We start from the raw sequence: 19,681 nt of genomic DNA on the forward strand, positions 1-19,681 counted from the left end.
GAAAATATTTGATATTAATTCATATCTCTCGTAATTAATAAAAAGACACAAAGTTACAAATTTTTTTATAATATAATAAAAAATGCGAAATGAAATTTGTCTTATCTTTGAATGTTATGTTTCTCCGGATAATCGAGAAAATATTTGATATTAATTCATATCTGTCGTAATTAATAAAAAGACACAAAGTTCCAAATTTTTTATAATATAATAAAAAATGCGAAATGAAATTTGTCTTATCTTTGTTATTTCTCCGGATAATCGAGAAAATATTTGATATTAATTCATATCTCTCGTAATTAATAAAAAGACACAAAGTTACAAATTTTTTTATAATATAATAAAAAATGCGAAATGAAATTTGTCTTATCTTTGAATGTTATGTTTCTCCGGATAATCGAGAAAATATTTGATATTAATTCATATCTCTCGTAATTAATAAAAAGACACAAAGTTACAAATTTTTTTATAATATAATAAAAAATGCGAAATGAAATTTGTCTTATCTTTGAATGTTATGTTTCTCCGGATAATCGAGAAAATATTTGATATTAATTCATATCTCTCGTAATTAATAAAAAGACACAAAGTTACAAATTTTTTTATAATATAATAAAAAATGCGAAATGAAATTTGTCTTATCTTTGTTATTTCTCCGGATAATCGAGAAAATATTTGATATTAATTCATATCTGTCGTAATTAATAAAAAGACACAAAGTTACAAATTTTTTTTCTACAAATCTGATTTTACAAAGGATAAGAAAATTCTCGAAATAACCGAAATTTAATATGATATCTACAAATCTGTTATGTAATTATTATCAAGTAATATAATTAAATACATTTTAGTTTAGTTTTTTTGATCGTTTAGAAAAAAGTTAATTGATCTTTTGTCGCAGATTTATTTCTTCGCTCACACACCGTGTACATACACTTGACCGTATTGTGTCGCGTCGCGTCCGAGTCCCTGGGACGTGTATATCATCGATATACCTACGTAAAATGCCAAAGCGGGAGCATAAGGAGGGGAGGGGGGGCACGAGTATGAGCGAACACAATGCTGGGTGTGGCGTCCAGCCGAACTATTATTTCACCCGGCGGAGTTATACAAGGTGGTACGAGTCTCGAGTCGCTCTCGGTTACTCTTTTCTATCGAGATATAATTGTCGAGTCGGAATGTCACGTTGTGACCTGACCAACAATACGGCTCGTTTCGTTTCGCCGGGCAATTCGTCGACTTTTAGATATTTCGTCGTGTTGTTATTCGAATAAAAACATGAATTGGGATTGTTTTTTTGACATTGAAAAGAAAAGAAATGTATATATGTATATATATATTGTGAATTTTAGGAGAAAAGAAAAAAAGAAATGATTGGTTTATGCCGACAATGAACGATAAAATAATTTATCGATTTATCGTTGTTTTAATCAAAAATGGAAAAATATATATATTGGAAATTTTTTGTATTAAAATATATTCTATAATCGTATTTCAAAATAATGGGGGCGTGTTCGAAATCTGCAATAAATCTGGGGGCTGATTTTTTATCCGTTTTTCATAAAACTTCCACCCAAACGATACAAAATATTCGTTCATACACGGTGATAATTCGAAAACTGTCGAAAAATGAATTTATCTCCTTTTCGTTGAAAGCTCTCCTCTCGATCCCTTAATTAACTTATTATCATTTAATTTTATCGAATTTATCGTTTCAACTAATTTTCAATAATTGTAATACGTACGTGTATCAATTCTTACTTCACAAGACACAAGACCGATTACATCACCCAATGACTCTGACTATATAAAATAAAATGTCGAGATATATTTTCGAGCGAGAAAAATCTCTCGAAGGAAAAAAGAGACGAAGGAAGATTCGTTTATCCGGAATAGTTAATAAGCTTAGGTAATTGGCCACGGATAAGGGTTCCGTTGTAACGAGAATTAAGAGCAGCGAACGAGGTGGGTTCCTCCTCGTCTCGTGGTAGTGGGTTTCCATCCTATTTTTTCGTCGACGGAACGTGAATTAAGTCCCTTCGCTATCTTCAGTCCTCGCGTAAATTACACCAGCTCCATTCGAGAGAAATGGCCGCCTCTTCTTTCCCCCTCCCCATATACCTCTTCCCCTCCTCTCTCTTCTTCTCCACTTTATTTACATATAGATACGAAACCCATTGAGTCTCCTCGGTCCAAAGTACTTCCCTTTTTATAGGTTTATTCATTTGGAATCGATAAAATTTGCCTGGAATTATCGGCCCAAGTAGCTTCTCTCACCTTTTCCTTCTCTATTTATCATACGACGCTTCGATATACTATTTTTATCCATCTCGCTTTCTCTTTTTCCCTCCTCGTTTACCGCTCCAACGGCGGGCCGCGTAAATGAGATGAAAATTTCGAATTTTGGGGGGGGGGTTTATCGGGCGTATTGTTCGTTTTCGAGCAATTTCGCGTCTCTGTAATTTCGGGCTACGGATAGCCTCGATGCTTCGAAGGGGGTTGAGCATAACTCGAAACATATTATGAACACGTACATAAACATCCCTTGGCGTTATCAGTTGTCGGACGCCGGCGCGCCGGATATTGTCGCATCCTCCGTTCCGCTCTCCCTGTTACACGACGCGGCCGCAAACAAACGTGTGTGCGTTGTGCAACACTCGAACAAAACCCGGGAAAATCGGCGCTGTTGTTGTAGATGGCGGTATAAGATGGTTCGCGATTATTATCCGCAAATCTTTCATAGATAAATTAATTCCGCTCGATTATTTTTATCGATAAAACTGATTACGTGCCAAATTATATATTCGCGTTTATTTAAAGGATTATTTAATAAACCAATATTAATAATAAAAATGCTACGATGAAAAAAATACAAAAAATTTATTTTTACGGATTCGATGATCAAGAAATTCGTCACGATTTCCGGGTAAAGAAAACAAGGGCTAGCTTTCCCTTTTCGAAGGATGTTTTATGCGGCAACAAAGAGTCTACGACTTTTACTTTTTTCTTTTTTTTTTTTATTACCTTCTAAAATTTCACTTTTTCCTCGTGCACCTTTGCCTCGGGATGGACGAGGGGTGGGTTTGTAAAAAGGAGGTGAAAGTCGCTTCCCCCTATTCGACACTTTGTTATTTTCCAGGGGTAGAAAAAAAAAAAGCGGACAGTTTTGAAATCCGGTGAAAGTTTGGGTTCGGTCTTCTCTCCCCAATAACGATACGATCTTTTTACACCGTGGGCCAGTATTAGTTTTCTAAGTTTCAGTGTGCATTGCACAGACGGAGATAAAAATCCATCCAACGTCACCTCCTTCGAGTTCCCTCTTCCTCGTTGAAAATTAAAAAAAAGGCGCTTGTCGCCGTTCCAAAGCACGGGCCTTAAATTTCTTCTTGTACACAGGTATTTAAGCATGGTCACGGCGATGCCCCGTTTTATTACCCGTAACAACCGCATCGTGTAAACGAGGAAAAGAGCGGAACCGCTACCTGCCGCACCTTAACATGCCTCCCTTCTACAATGCAAATCCGCCTTAGACTTAATTTCCACGAGACTTTTTATCCCCCTCCCGTGAAAAAACCTTTGCTCCACCTTTGCAAAAATCTCCATAAGCATGGAGAACCATAACTGGGATGTGAAGATTTAAATTCGAATTAATCGAGCGATAATTTTCAACGCAACTCGTCTCGAACTCGAGACGATATTATTTATTATTTTCAGAGGCTGGAAATAAAAAAAAAAAAATAATAAACGTGAAAGATTCGTTGGAAAATCTTGGATCGATTGGATTTCGGCGAGTTAAACGCGTTTCGAGGCCGGCCCTTATCAAGTAGAAGAAGGAATATTGCGTTGGACGAGTGGGATGACGAGGGGGAGGGGAGGTGGGCGAGCTCGAAAGAGTTAAACCGTGAGCGCGCGGGGCGGCTAGCGACGAGCAAATAATCGAGTTTAATTGCAAAACCGTCGGCATGATTTAATTACGCGGCGCGGCGCAGTTAGATATATATATATATTATATACCACCCCCGGTATATATATATACCCGCTGGCCGCATCCCTTCTCCCCTCCCGAATACGTAATAATAAGTGAAGTCACGCGGTGTGCGAGCTCGTATATTTGTTCAAGTATCAAGCAAAGATCGTTGCAACGATGAAAATGAATATTCTTTTTTCCCCAATGTTTCCATTTACTTGCCCGAGTATTTGTATCCGAATCGAAAGTGTTGTGTAATGGGAAAAATATTCGCGTGTTAACAATTCAGCGATACACGATTGCTTCGTTAATTTTTTCGTACACTATTGTTGAGATTAATTATCGAAAATGTTAAACGTTGGATCGAATCGTTGTCGATAACTTAGAAATATTTATAACGCATATGCATTTCAAAGGTTCGAGTTTAAGCTAACGAGCGTCTCACGCGTCGATAAGAAAGAGTAGTCGAGCGCGGAGTTAGTTTGAACTCGTTCTTAAACAGAGTCGGTAGATCGGGTGAATTTTTGCATTCCCACGCGAGTTTTCGCCGCCCGGATATATATACGTGTGCATTGGATATCTGCATAAACGTGTGGAAGGCGAAGAATATCGCGAGAGATCACGAAAGTGGGTACGGCCCCCGCGAGTTTGGACTCGAGCGGTGGACTCGTTTGCTTATTCGAAAGCTGGCCGTATGTGCCGCTAGCTCTTTCTCTCTCGCGTACCGAAACCCGCCCCACCTTCCCCTCCGCCCCCCCCCCCGCTCTCGACCCGTTCGCCGCAGCCCTTCTTCCAAGAGGCGGCCTTATCTCCGACTCGGTTTTTGTCCGACCGCGGTAGCATGGCAACACGCGATGGCAAGGTTTCGCGCGAGACCAACCTGCGACAGGAGATTTCCGGCCGATACAGTCCGTAGCACGCGAATCCCCCCCCCTTTCCAAGAGACCGAACGAGATTGATAACGCCCGCATCCCGACCAGATCCGATTTTATGAGCTGTTGACGACACCTTCTGGCGAGCATTCGCTCGCATCGCGTCGGATAAATAATAGAATAACCGCGACACGACACGCGATCCTCCCGAGCACTCAATTTTTACCCAACTGTTGAACCGCTCACACCGGTTCAACCCGTACACGTCGTTTCGATTATTCATGGGTACGGAACACGGGTTCGATACAATCGAATTATTCGAACGTTCCTCGTTAATAATTAAACGTACGAGGTTAACGAAGGCGTATAACGTATACGGCGAGGGGGCGAAATCGCGATCAACGTAACAACGGCCGTGTTGCGTTGTCGAGCCGAGGTTCGAGACCGACTCGAAACGCGAGATCTTTTTCGGTGCACGTGTACACCGGTGGACACGTAATTAACGGCGAGTAATGTGCGCGGACGGTCGTGATTCCGATATCTCGAGCAGCCAGAGACGCGGGAGATAGTATCGCGCCTGCGCCATGTTGAAAAAGAAACGCTCAACACTGTGCCAACTTCAGTTCGGTCAACGCACTATCCGCTTGATCCGAGCTGTGACGGTAGATGGCGGACGATACGATCGCGATATGTACGGCGTTCCACTCTGGAAATGTATTATGATAATTTTTACCGTGGAATAACGCGTAGAGATGGGCCACAAAGTTTATGAATTTTCATCGAGCTGATGCGACAAAGTATCTTAATTCGAGACCAATTTATACCAAGCGTGGAATTAATATCTATTGTGAGTAAAGTCCGTTAATAACGGGATTACCTATTTTGCCAACGCACATCGCTCCCGGATTTCGCTTCGAGATTAGATTGTGTCATTAATTGGCCAAGGTATAACTTTATCCGATAATGAATTTGCACATCGAGTGTCTCAGACTCTATATAAAATATAAAATAACGATTGTTTGAAAAATAATTTGATGAATTTTTAAATTTCAGAGACAGTTATTTGTAAGATATTATAAATCTTGCGCGATTATCGACCATTTTAAGAGAAGAAGAAATAAAGCTTACTGTCTCGAGATCAAAATATATATATACTCAACGGTATCGTGAGTATATATTCTTTAATCGAGCAACGTTTCGACATCACTTTCACCAAGTGATTTCTTTATCGAAATTTCCTGCCAATGATGAAATTCTTCCCTTTTCGTTCGTTTCGTTCCTCAAACTTTCACCATCTTTAATCATCGCGATTGATAAAAAACTAATGTACGTAAATTGCAAGAAACTTCGATCTTCGAAGATCGAAGAGAAAACGAATCTTTTCGAAGCAAGCGTGAGATAGCACACAGTGCTTTCCTCCTCGTTGAAAATCCCATAATGTATCGGGTTTTTCATTTAGGCGACGGTAATCACCATCCTCTCGGTAGCCGGCTTGCCGTTATTTCGATCTCTTCTCCTCCCTTTCTTCCCCCCTTTTTTTTTTTTTGTTTTGCTTTTATCACGGCCACGGCGTAAATCGGCGGTAACGGCGATAAACCTGTGAAGCTGTGAACGTCCAACGTTCGTTATTGCTCTCGCGTGTGAAGTTTGATATCCTCGTGTGCACACGCACATATTAATCCCTCCCCGTGTAAGCATATGTATGCGCGTAGAACGCAAAGGACGATGTTGCAGGCGCGGGGGTGTAGCGGACAGAGAAACGGGCAGAGCCGTTTCGAGAGAGAGAGAGAGAGAGATCGGTTGGTGGAGGGAGCGAGTCGGTGGGGGTGGCGAGAGGTGGAATGGGGGAGGCGGGGGTAGGGCGTGCGCGCCTGCACCTCATAAACTTAAACCCTAATTAACCGGCGCTACGGCTACTGTTGCGCCCTACGTGCGTATGCTTCTCGTTCCCGTACACACGAACGCACTTTGTCGCTTTTCCCTCTCGCTCTGTTGCACACCCTCGAGCCTTCGTTCGCTCGGTATTCTCTAGCGAGAGACGCGATGTTTATTGCTCGACTTCGCGTAAATTAGTTCCACCGCGAAACTATCCGGTGGTTTTCGTTCGCGGTGTACGGATACCGGCGCGGGCTATTGCTAACACCAGGACAAGACAGCATCTTGGAGTCGGAGGAATAGAAAAGTTTTTTTTTTGATTCTCGATGAAGAAGAAAATTTTGATATGAAGATAAAAAGATGTGATGTATTTATCGCGGTTGGAAAACATTGGGAGTTGTATCCGTTTTTATAAAAGCGCCAGGGATAATTGCAAAAGTTTCGTTTCACGAACTTTTCTGATACGAGTTATTATCCAACTTGAAACGATTTATTTTCTCTTTTTTTTTTTTTTTAAATCGTGATAACGTAAAGGAGGCCCCGATGTGTATTTCCACTTGGGGAAGGAGAAAAGAAAAAATTTTCTCTTAGATGATGACTTATTTTCAACATGTGGCGTTGCTTGGACCCACTTGTTTTTTTTTTACTTGATACCCCGAGTGTGGTGGTATTTCGTTTCCGGACGATTTATTTATGATTCTAGATCCGCCTGTGTACGCGCAACACTTTGTTGACACAAGACGGTCAACAGGATTTAGAAAACGCATCACGTTTGATGTTAATGAGAAATTTGATCGTGAAACGTTCGTTGGAATTATTCCAATCCATTCGTCCTATCGAATAATTTTATTTTATGGAACATTCTTTGATAATCGAAATTTAATGTTCATAATTATTTCAAATTGTGTATTCAGTAAAATCACGCATAGGTTGTTTTCGTTTCGGACTTTACATTTTCATCATACTACGTTTATCAAACTTTTTATAAACACTTCATAAACGTTTACGGTTTACCGCGCAAGCACAAACATGTATGTCTGTATTACTAGACGCGTATGTATGTGTATGTATGAGTCAGAAACGCAGGCGTACTGCCATGATGACAAACTTTCCCTTGAAACATACATCGTATATACGTGAGACGGGATAATATTGAAACTGGCAAGAAATCTTTCGTTACGTTTCGATTTTCTTTATATTATTTACTTTATCGTCGCCATTGTGGTCGCAGCTCGCACTCTATTCTCTTTATGTATAATTCTATTTCGCTAGCACATGCACACACACGCGCGCCGTCATGTTCATCTATATACATACGTAGAAACGTACCTAGAATCACGCATCCACGTGCTTTCCTTCGAAGAATAAAACATTCCCAAGCTAAATGTACATGTAGCACTCGATGTATCGATAATCACGCACTTAAAGCTCCGTCGGGCGACGAATCGATCATAGAAGAATATATTGGCAAGGTAAATTTAATTCTTAAATACGCGACGTGGGTGTATCCGAGGCAAAGGTAGCTTCCGCGGCATCTGACCTGCGCAGATCTGGCTCAAACTTGTGCCATGGCAATATGGCGACTCGCCAGAATCCAAGGAAGAGCATGCTGGGATGGGAGTCTAACACGGTACACGAATATGAAAACCGGTCGATGCGGGAACGCGCGAGCCTGTAACGTTGTGGAGACGGCGTTCCTCGCCACGATGTGGCGCAACGATCGTGTGTACTCTGAACGGCCGCGACCAATCGGGTGGGGCGAGAGATCAACATGGCCGCCGTGTCGCCGCGGTTACCTTTTCTCCGCCGCGATTTCGGTTTAATCGTTTTTCTATTGTTTTTCACGGTATTGTTAAACGATTGTTGTCCAACTTGCGATGCAACTGCAGATTGGATACGGACAGTGGTATGTAAGTTGCCAGAAATTCCGCCGTCTTTTCGTTTCGATATCAAGAAAATTTGACGGAGCCATCTTACGATTGTTCTCACGTGTGCCTGTGATGATCACCTATATGTGCACGTGCGTGTATGTGTTAGTACATTCTGTGTTTCTGAATTTAGTTTCTTGTTTATATCTCACCGTTTTTGTTTTGTGTTTTTCACGCAAACTTTATAGTATTGATCATTTATGACGAATCATGTTTGTTTATGGTATTACGTGTATCAATTGTAGACGTTTTGGTATAATGCTTTCGTTGCGTGTGCGTTATTGCACTGTTTATACTCCGTTTCATTATTTCCAATGATGATCGTGCTATTCGTTAATATTATTCAAATCTTCCAAATTGTTTTGCAATTGAATTTTGATTCTACTAAATTGAAAGATTCTACAATTGTTCTGATAGTTTACGCTTTGCTCGTCGGTAATTGTTGATTGAATCGTATCATTGTTTTTTCGATACTATCGTAATTATTTAAATATTTATCTTTCATCATCATTTTTATACGCTTAATAAAAATGAGATATAACAGAGTACGAAACGCATTAATTTGCATCTTATATGCTATTTGATATCATAATTATATATTTTTTTTCGTGAAATATATGCGTACGTAGATTAACATTTTCGTTGCATGGCCATTCTATTTTTTTTTTTCTTTTTAATATGCAAATAAAATTATTTTAATTGAAACGAGAACTAATTCCTAAACTTATCAAACGTATAAATCACGTATATATTTTAAAAGCGTATAAATTATCGCGCGTAATGGTTGGAAAATTTATTAACGATACAATTATTACGATATTAATGATACTTTAAAAAAATATTTCCGGCAAATCCTTGGAAACGAATCGTCGTTGATGGTTGTTGCCATAAAATCACCACTTTCAATTAAAAAAGTAAAGTAGATAGACAAATTAAAGTAAAGTCGATTCAGCGTTCGAGTTAGCGATAACAAATGCATGATATGATAATTACGACAGTACGGTTAATGATCGCGACGAAGGAAACGTTTGAAAAATATTCTTGCGATAAATTATCTTAGCGGAAACCGGTGTCGCGCCAAGTAAGATTCCGACGCATTTCTCTTTCTTCTTCTTATTCCGTATTCGCGATCATTTTAGACAAGTTGGAACGGATGATGCGCTTAACCAAGGCAGAAAGGTAATCATAATCGAACTGCGATGCGTTTATCCTCGAATTATTCGACGACATTTTTAGCGCGCGTCCTATAATTTTCCTCGAGAGACTTCCATTAAGTAAACGTGTATTGGATAATCGATCGTTACGAAATCATCTTTCGGCAAAAGCAATTTCAATATTTCATTTCCAAGGATATCGAGCATTTTAAGTAATACGCGGAATATTTCGAGCGTAAAAATCCAGAATCACAATATTTATCGAGATAATTTTAGATATTTACAAACAGCATCCCAATTTTGTATTATTACATTGTTAATTGAGACACCAATAATTTTTAACAAATTATATATGAACTTAAAATTTTTAAAGATGTTCTATGCCATAAAATTCGTAAAAGAAAATAGTTCGATTCTTAGTCGCATTCGTTTTGTCTCGAACGCGCCACTGATTGGTTGCCGTCGGATACTTTGATTCGAGATCGTTGACGTATTTTAATCGGATATCGCAACACGGCTACTAAACCAACTTGCAAGATAATCTTTAATCATCTTTAATTCATCTTCGTTTCATTTTACAATAGTTTTTATTATTTTATTACCGGGAATGAAGAAGTGATTCGTCACCCGCGATGAAACTAACGGCGATCATATTCGCGCCATCGCATCGGTTAAAAATTAAAAGCGATAATTAACGAGGAAACGTTTTCATCGGAGCTCGATTATAAATTGAACGAGCGTGTCGCGGTCACCGACGCGAAGGCGTACATCGATGAAATGGATGAAAGAGAAAAAAAAAAAAAAGACGGAGGGTGCAAGATATGGCAAATTCCGCGTGATAACGCTCCAACTTATCGACGCGATGACGTGTGCCGCTGATAAATAATTAACTGCCACGTAAAAGCTCATAAAGAGTAGTAATCGTGCGAACACTGTAATCGCGCATATGCTTTTACGCTTGACCGACTTCGGGCTGCTTCGGAGCAGCCGATTAACGCAACATTCTTCGCTAGTTTTACGCGCTTAATTAACCACATCGTGTATGTATATATATGATAAATAAAACAAACAAAGACGATAGATAACTGGCGCCGCAATCGTGTTATAAAATAACTAATGACAAAATAGATTAAGTTGAGTAATTCCGTTATTATTTTACGAGTGGAGAGAATGTTTGTTTGTTTCGATCAATTTTCTTTATCTCTCCTAGCGTTTTTCTCGTTATTTATTAGTGTTGGAGACAGTTACAGCGATATATTTGAATTTTTACCAATTATTAATTTTCATTTTACGTACGTGACAGATAAAACACATTGCTAATGAAATGACCTAATAATAATAATAATAATGTTCGATGCACGCAATATATATATAGTTTAATATTGCACAAGTCGCCATTTTGTAGTCAATCGAAAGATTTACTTCGTTCCTGTACCGAAATTCGAAAATGAACGATCGTGTAAACTAGTTAGCCGAATACTTGACAAGTACTGCACTGTGCTTCCAATTTGAGGATTGTTGTCAGTTCGAAATTGTACGTTCCACGATAGGTTCGAGAATTCAGTGAGCGCCGGATATCCGACCGAACGTGTGTTCACCCGATGTTGTCGCGTTTCCACGGCTTCGACGTCGACACAAACCGCGTCGACGCGCATTAATTCACGCTTTAACTCGAAGATAGATAGTGTGTTCGGTGAAGTTTTAAAAAATAAACGTTAATCGTTTAACGCTCGCGGAAAAGAATTCCAGCACTTTCTTTCGTTATTTTGCCGTTCAACGTCAGCATGAAAAATTAAATAATACAAGTCTAACTGAAACGAAATAGACGGCAACGTTCGATGGTTTCTCGAGGATGTGTGCAAAAAAGTTGGAGATTCGTTAGACCGAGGCAATTTCAAGAATATGTTTATCCAGGTGTACGAAATTCGAGACTAATTTTATCTTTATGGACAATAATATTCTATAGAAAATTGTGTGGACGAAATTCAACGGTCGTGAAAAAGAAGTCTAAATACTCTCTTTTATTATTTCGCATTCTATCTAACGACAACAGTACCACGAAAAACCACAAGTCTAACCGAAATAAAATAGACGTCAACGTTCGATGGTTTCTTGAGGATATGTGAAAAAAGTTGGAGGTTCGTTAGACCGAGGCAATTTCAGGAATATATATACATCCAGGTATACGAAATTCGAGCTTATTTTTATCTTTATGGGCAATAATATTCTTAGAAAATTGAGTCGACGATATTTAACTGTGGTGAAAAAAAATTCTAATATTTTCTTTCGTTGTTTCGTATTCTATTTAACGACAGCAGTACTGCGAAAAAGAATACGTCTAAGTGAAATAAAATATACATCGACTTTCTTGAGGATACGTGAAAAAAGTCACAAGTTCGTTAGACCGAGGCAATTTCAAGAATATATTTGTCCAGGTGTACGAAATTCGAAACTAATTTTATCTTTATGGACAATAATATTATTTCGCATTCTATTTAACGACAACAGTACCGCGAAAAACGATAACTCTAACCGAAATAAAATATACATCAACTTTCTTGAGGATACGTGAAAAAAGTCACAAGTTTCAAGAACATATTTATCCAGGTGTACGAAATTCGAGTCTAGTTTTATCTTTATAAACAATGAAGAGAAAAGAATTAGCGAAAAACGAAGAAAACGTTCAAACATAATAAAATTTGTTGATAAAATTATTCGTCTCGAAAATATATCCGCTTGAAGAATTCGTATATATAATACTATATTTAATTTAACGAATTTCGCTCAGTAACCCACGTAATAGAAGGAAACGAAGATGCGTAATGGATAAGAGAAAAGCGGAGGGAGATAAGAGTTAGGGTATTCGACTCTTCTACTTGGGGTGTCGTTCTAACGTCTCGAAATCAATTTAGAGAACGGTCGAGATAACCGGATAGCATCTCTCGTAAAATCGATTTCTTCCTCTGGTTTCGGCCACTCCGTCTCGCACCACTATTTTTCGAAAACTAAACGTTTCCGAGTCGTAAACTTATGAATTACAGTTATTGGATCGTGGAAAGGATATAAATCAGCCGTCGGTGATACATCGCGAAGAGATGCGATATGTATAGGAGAGCGAACTATAGGAAACGAATACACCTGGCGGAAACATTTGTAACGCGAAGTGCATAGAAGCTTGGGAAATCGAAGCAAGTTTCAGTTGAACGATGAAGTTCGCGTGTCCGTAGGAAAACAATTATCCGTGGTAAGGCGCGCATTTCGTCCGAACGAAAATTTAAGCGAGAGATAAGATGGAATGGTTCTGTTCTGCGTGCGCGGGTGGATCGTCGAGGGCAGCCGACCGAGGCAAATGGGTAAAGATGAGAGTGCAACAACGATCTGTATAAAAGACCACCACCACCTACTTGACGCAACGTATCATCTACTCTTTGCGCTTCGTTAAAGACCGAGCGCATCGTATCTCTCGAATTCTCAACGCCAATTATGTTCCACTCGACCTGCCAAGAGTCTTCATTAACCATTTGCGATATTGAATATTTCACGACTCGTGATACCCAAAAATGACGAAATAAGGAAGAAGAAGAAGAACAAAAAAAGGATCGGTTTAATTATCGCGTTCACCAGTGAAATTGTATTCCCCTATTTTTTAAGACGATATAACCGTGAACAACAATCTTGTTTTTAATTATTAATTATTCGAATTAATTAAAATCCAGTTTCCGGCTCGTGTGTATAATTTTTTATTGCCTGGAGAATTAATTTGATTACATATACAAATTATTTGATTAAAATTGAACTGGATCTTTATCAGCATTAACATTTCGAAATTTTATTACGATGAAAAAAAAAAAAGATTCAGGGATATCGACCTCGATACAGATTGGCGAGAAACTACTGGCCATTTCGAATTACTTTTCGAATTATTTTTCGTTCGGATACGCGTCGAACGTGGAGCTACGGTTCGCGAGAATATAAATGCTCGAGCGTCCGTTTGGTAGGGAAGAATGGAGAGGAGAGTGGTGTACGCGCGCGTATATACACCGCTACAACTGGTCCTCTCGCAAGGGAGAGAACATGCGACGCGGCCGAAGAAGGGCGCGAGTGGTTGAAGGGAGAAGTGAAAGAGAAGGCGGCGAGGAGAGGACCAAAAGGAAGAGGAAGAGAGAATGAGAGAGAGAGAGAGAGAGAGAGATAGGCCCCGAAGGGGCCTTCAGGAGGGCTCTGCATTGAGTTGTAAAAGCGTTCGTTCGCTCTCGCCGCCAGGCGGCATGGTCGCTTATGTAAAGGCCGGCTACACGCCGCGTGATGAGTGGACGCTGTTCCACCAGCGTTTCTTCTTTTAACTCTTTGCTCTCGCTTTTGCACTCTTACCTGTCGTTGCTTATGTACGCGGCCGACCGAGCCACGGCCCGAGCTCCGTATATACCGCGAGTACTTCTCGTGTGCGATCGTGCGCTAAACTCTATCCCCCCCACTCTCCTTGTCACGAAATCTTTTTTCCCCTTCCCCCGCGGCACGATCGACGAATCGACAACCCTTTATCCTTTATACCACGCCGTACGAATGGACATTGGTTGCTCGCGTGCTCGCGTGTCTGCCATCGAGAAAATGGGGTCCCTTCTAATCGAGAGCTGGCCCTCTTTTTTTTGCACGCCGTGTGCTGGCCGACGCAATGCGCAGTTGAAACCGCGCACGATGCGCGGTGGAGGTGCGCGAACGAGTCACCGCAAATTGGACCGTTCTTTCGGCCGATGAGCGGTGTCGTTCGTCGACTCGAGCGGACTCGACTTTTTTCTCTCGCCGCTGTGTTCGGGATATTACGCGGAAATTACGGGTTCGCAAACGATCGCTCGTTTTCTCTTTCCCTTTCTATTTACTCAGCGAGTATATGTCGAGGTATCTCGTCGTTATTATAGCGTATCGACCAAACGACTTTACCGAGACCCGGCATTAACTAGTGTAAGCCGGCCACGATACAATTTAATGCGTTCGAATTAACGCTCCGTACGTGACAATTTGCTCCCCGCGAGATATCTCGTTAACCGACGAACACGGGGGAAAAGCAGCCAATGCGTCTTTTTCTACGTTCCGTCGCGAAAACACGGAGAGAAATGTATGTCACAGAGCCGCGCGATTAAGCAACAGTTTATTGGGTTCCCGATCGCGGGCATATCTATGTGGATCAGGTAGGCAAGTTGGCCGATCGCCGAGCCGAGGCGATGGTGGTAGAGGAGAGCGCGATGACGAGAGAGACTGAACCGGTTATGGGCGAGGCCCTTCGACTCTTCGTATTTTTGTTCTCGTTGCTGGGCTCCTTGATGGGGGGGGGGGGAGGTCGGTCGAGAAAGAAGAGGGGTATACCAAGTATGGTGGCAAAGAGGATGATGGGGTACCGAGAGGCTGGCGAAGGAGAAAAGAGGGAACAAGCAGGCAGGGTGGTGAGCTCGGGGAGAGGGATGGGATGAGGAATTCTCGTTGGCTTTCGCTTCGATGTCTTTATACGCGCGGCTCTTGTATGGCTGTGGGACATATATCTGTCTCGCGAGAGCGAGGCGCGCCGCCAAAAAATCAGATCGAGTGTAAAAATCGCATAAACTCGTCCTGGAGAGTCGAGAGAGCTATGTCGGCTCAGTTTGCGTTCGTTCGAACCCCTCCTCCCCCCTCTCTCTTCGGACCAGCCGTCCTCTCTCTCTCTTTCGCGCACGCGATCTTTTTTTCTCTCTCTCTCTCTCTCTCCGTCTTTGCAGTCAGGGCTACACGGCCCTCGCGCGCTCGCATGACTCCACCTCGAAGAGAGAGGCCGATCACCTCCCATATTTCCTCTTATTCTGCTTGTCCGCCGCGCTCGAGAGTTATGCGGTTCGCCGCGCTTATGAAGGATCCGCTCTTTATCGACAACCAAAGCCACGGAGTTCGGTACCCGTACCCGATGTCGTGTAACCGGGGAGAGGGGGGCGGATCCACCGCGAAATAATTTCGCTCGAATTGCCTGCTGCCTGCCGACCGGACCGTGCACGTGTTAACGCTTGATTTTAATGAAGCGGTTGGCATTAATAAGACGATACCTCATCCGTTCCGGTTTTATCTCGACCTCAAGGCTACCTTAACGCATCGAGTATCGCGTTTCGATGAAAAAAAATCCTCTCTCAACGTACGAAGAATAGGTTTTTGCGCACGCGAGACTAGTAGCTGTCTTATCTCTGAAATCCTAGGCTGGACTGGGCTGGACGGGGACGGGCACGATCGTAAATCAGTGACTCGTTGGCCGGCCGGCGCGCAGTTTACACGATCGATCTCACGGCACGATACGCAATTCCACGGTTTGCCAAAGGGATCTCTCGAGCATTTTGCCGGGCGAGGGCCGAGAGGCAATTACCCTTTCCTTGGCGAGCCACGGAGCGAACAAAGCCAAAGCGTGTCCCAGCGTATGAGGTTCGCTCGCCAGTGTGGCGAGAAACGGGAGAGGCAGCAAAGAGAGGCGAGCCGCGGCGGGACGAGCCAGGCCGCCAGCAGGATGTACACCGGAGAGAGCAAAGAGTGCAGTCGTTGCAATGCACCTCCTAACGAGCTCGCTTTGTTTTGCGGCCCATGCATGTGCATGCTGCATGCGGGTATGGCCTGTGCCCGCGGTATATATATATATATATATATAGAATGTATGCACATACGGAATATAAGCGTTCTACGGGGTGTCCAAATCTTATTATATTTATATAATATAATAAAAATAATTTATTTATACAAATATTTATATGAATATAAACAGTCTTTTTTTAGAGATCGTCTTAATTGGCTTGACAGAATATTAATATCAAAAATGAAGCGAGACAAAAAAAATATATTTTTTCAATTGTGGGAATGAATATAAACAGTTTTTTTTTAGAGATCGTCTTAATTGGCTTGACAGAATATTAATATCAAAAATGAAGCGAGACAAAAAAAAGATATATTTTTTCAATTGTGGGAATGTACGTTTCTTAAAATTAATATTAATTTATTACTTCTGTGATAGTTGAAGAATCGTCTCAATTTTGTTATCGAACGTGAGAGAATCGCGTTGAAACGCTGGAGCGCGAGAAATAGGGACACCCGGTATACTCACCCGGTCCGAGTATATACGGGTGTATATAGATGGGGAGAGCGGAGGGAGACCGGTTCCATACATGGCTCCCGAACGCTTCTTCTTCTTGCGCTAAGACCGCAAGAGAGACAAGCATCAGCTGCCGTTTCCCTCCACTAATGAGATGGAATTGGACGTGGCCGAGATTTTTCTAGACCTCGTCCTTTCCACGCCGAGCAAGCGAACGAATCAACCGTGGCGAGCGCACCACCGCCATCTAGCCCGCGACATTCCCGCGAGCGCGACCGGCGGTTCTCTTTGATACCAATCGTTTAATTGCGTCCCATTAGCCCCTGCCTGCCGGGCCGCCCTCCCCGTTCGCTGAATGCTGCGGCCCGGGCAACCAAAGTGGCTGCTCGAAAGAACGGCCTCGTTCTCCTCCTTCTCTCTCTTGCTACGCCGCTTTCGCTCCTCTCCACTTTTCTTCTCCGTCCTTGTTCCGCCGCAGGTATACAGGCGTTGTTGCGGATAGTGGCGACGCGCAACAGGCCGTCGTCGTCCAACTTTTTCTCGCCGGAACTCGCCAAAGGTTCGTTATATCTCGGGGGCCCGGCCGCCATTCGGGGCCCCGGCTACGTGATGCGACGCCGGCTACGGGATGGCGACTCGTCGTCAGCCAGGCCCAACCTACCACTTTTTCCATTCCTGAATACCGCGTTTCCTAAAGCCGCTCCCCTTTCTCCTGTCCCTTTCCCTCCCTTCCCCTTTTCTTTTTCCCAAGCTGCTACTTTGTCCCTCTCCGCGCAGTTTCGCGCACCCCGAAATCTTCCAATCCGTCGATCAAACCGGCCCCCCCCTTCTTGAAATTACGCCGGCCCCCGACTCGCGTTTCTCCGTATAAGACGCATATAAGGCCCGAAAGGAACCCGATGGATCATTATTTCGCTTTGTCCCACCGATAATTATGCGAGAAGCGTAAAGCGTTTCGCGTGCTCTGGATGCTTTTTCTTCCCCCCCTCCTCCGAGGGAAGAAGCTCAATTTCGACGGTTATACTACGGGCTCGTGATGGGAATGGAAAATGGCCGCCGAGGTTCCCGAGCGAGGTGGTAATGAAACGCGGGGAGGACTATCAGTCTTTCTAGCAGCTTGCATGTGTCGTGCCTGCCCCCCCCCCCCCTCTCTTCCTTTCCTCCGAAAAGTGGTCGTACATCTTTTTGTTCGGTGATCCGAGAACTTTATTCCTCGAAATTATCCCTCGAAATGCCGCAAATGGCGAGCGCGGTTTAGCTCGGCTCGGCGGTGAAGGGGGGAGGTCCGGTTGATTTAATCGGATTGCTTCGTTTCAACTTTCGGCCCGCGTTTCCTTCGTTAACGACGACAAGTCGACCGCCTCGGCACGCCGCGATGAAGCTATGCGCCGTGGAACGCGTAATGAGCGTACGTGCGATCGGGCCGAGCAATCTGCCCTACTTCGGTATACGTCGCATTAACTTTAACGATCGTTGAAACGGCGCGACGAGGATGAAGACACACGGAGGGAACGCGTTCCGGCTCTCGACCAACTCCGGTGCCCAACTGCGCGCAAACCGTTTCTGTAATCGTTTACCCTCCCGCTGTTACGGTTGATTACGAAGCTCCCGCTCTCTCGGCGGTATGTAATGCCGCTCGAGAGTGAAGCGAAATCGCCTCGAATCTTTGATCGGCGCCGTGCAATCGTCGCTTTTACGTGTATTACAAAATAGGATCAATTTATGCTTTCCACGAGTGTGACCGATTCGGGTTTATTTTATTTTAGTTCGTTTACGAGAGTCGCACGAGTTTCGAAAAAAAAGAAAAAAAGAACGTAATATCGTGTATATATCGCAAGTATATAGAAGCGCGTAGTGGCTCGTATAAATTCGATAATCGTTAGAGCGAAAGAGATGGAACGTTTAGTGGGAAGTCTCGCTCGAGTCTCGGGAATCTTCGGCTCGAATCGGAAAAATTCGGCCTCAATCAGGCGAGAGCTCGACGCTTTCGTACCATTCGGATTTCTTGAAATTATATTACGGAATAAAATTGAACAAACAAGATACTTCAAATCTTATCTTTATAACCTTTTTTGTTCTTAATTATAAATATATTTATGAAACGTGTTCCAAGTAAGATATATTTGATCCGATATCTAATCCAATATCCCGTTTTATTTTGTTACAGGTAAGATTCGTAAACTATCGACGAACGAAGATGCGAACGTTGTCGCGGTATGAGTAAGTAACACAGCACAACACCCTATTCGAAACGTTATACTAGCAATGCTACAGAATATAAATCTATAAATCGTTACGGTAGCGATTCCCTTCCGTCATCCGAGAGAAGGGATCTTCTACCATCTCGATACCTATATATCGACGAGACGCGATTACGATTTTAATGATCGGAGCGAATAGATGAGCGAAACGATGGGGTTCTAAACGTCGTCGGTCATGTAGTAGCTCGAGGAGGAAGAGAACCGTGAAGCCGGTAGCGTTCAGGATCGCTTAGTCGGTGGGGTAGAGGAGGCTTTATAAGGCGCAAGAGGGAACTTGGCTCGTTGGACGGTAGCTAGTGAGGATTTACGATCCCCTCTATCTTAGCACGGTTTCGTCGAGCAGCGCAACACGTCGGATCCCATCGGCAATGGGATTATATCGCATAGAAGGTGGCTGCTTGTATCGCATCAAGATACGTAGATACCGCACCGCTCTCTCTCGAGAGAGAAGCTCCTCTCTCTGTACACCCAGCGAGCGAGCGAGCGGCAGCATCAGCATCAACAGCACACCGGCAGCAGCAGCAGCACAAGCAA

At 42.7% G+C, this 19,681-nt stretch overlaps 1 protein-coding gene across 4 annotated transcripts in view; it reads left to right on the forward strand.

Moving 5' to 3' along the window:
- Nucleotides 1-19,681, forward strand: part of Ubx (ultrabithorax) — a 146,609-nt gene that overhangs the window by 71,006 nt on the left and 55,922 nt on the right. The window contains exon 5 of one of the 4 annotated variants that reach the window (XM_016916906.2): nucleotides 19,054-19,106. Within the exon in view, the coding sequence (XP_016772395.1) occupies nucleotides 19,054-19,106 (53 nt within the window). 4 annotated transcript variants of the gene reach the window in all.

The sequence above is a fragment of the Apis mellifera genome, linkage group LG16, assembly GCF_003254395.2.
Source record: "Apis mellifera strain DH4 linkage group LG16, Amel_HAv3.1, whole genome shotgun sequence".
In the NCBI taxonomy this organism is placed as follows: Eukaryota; Metazoa; Arthropoda; class Insecta; order Hymenoptera; family Apidae; genus Apis; species Apis mellifera.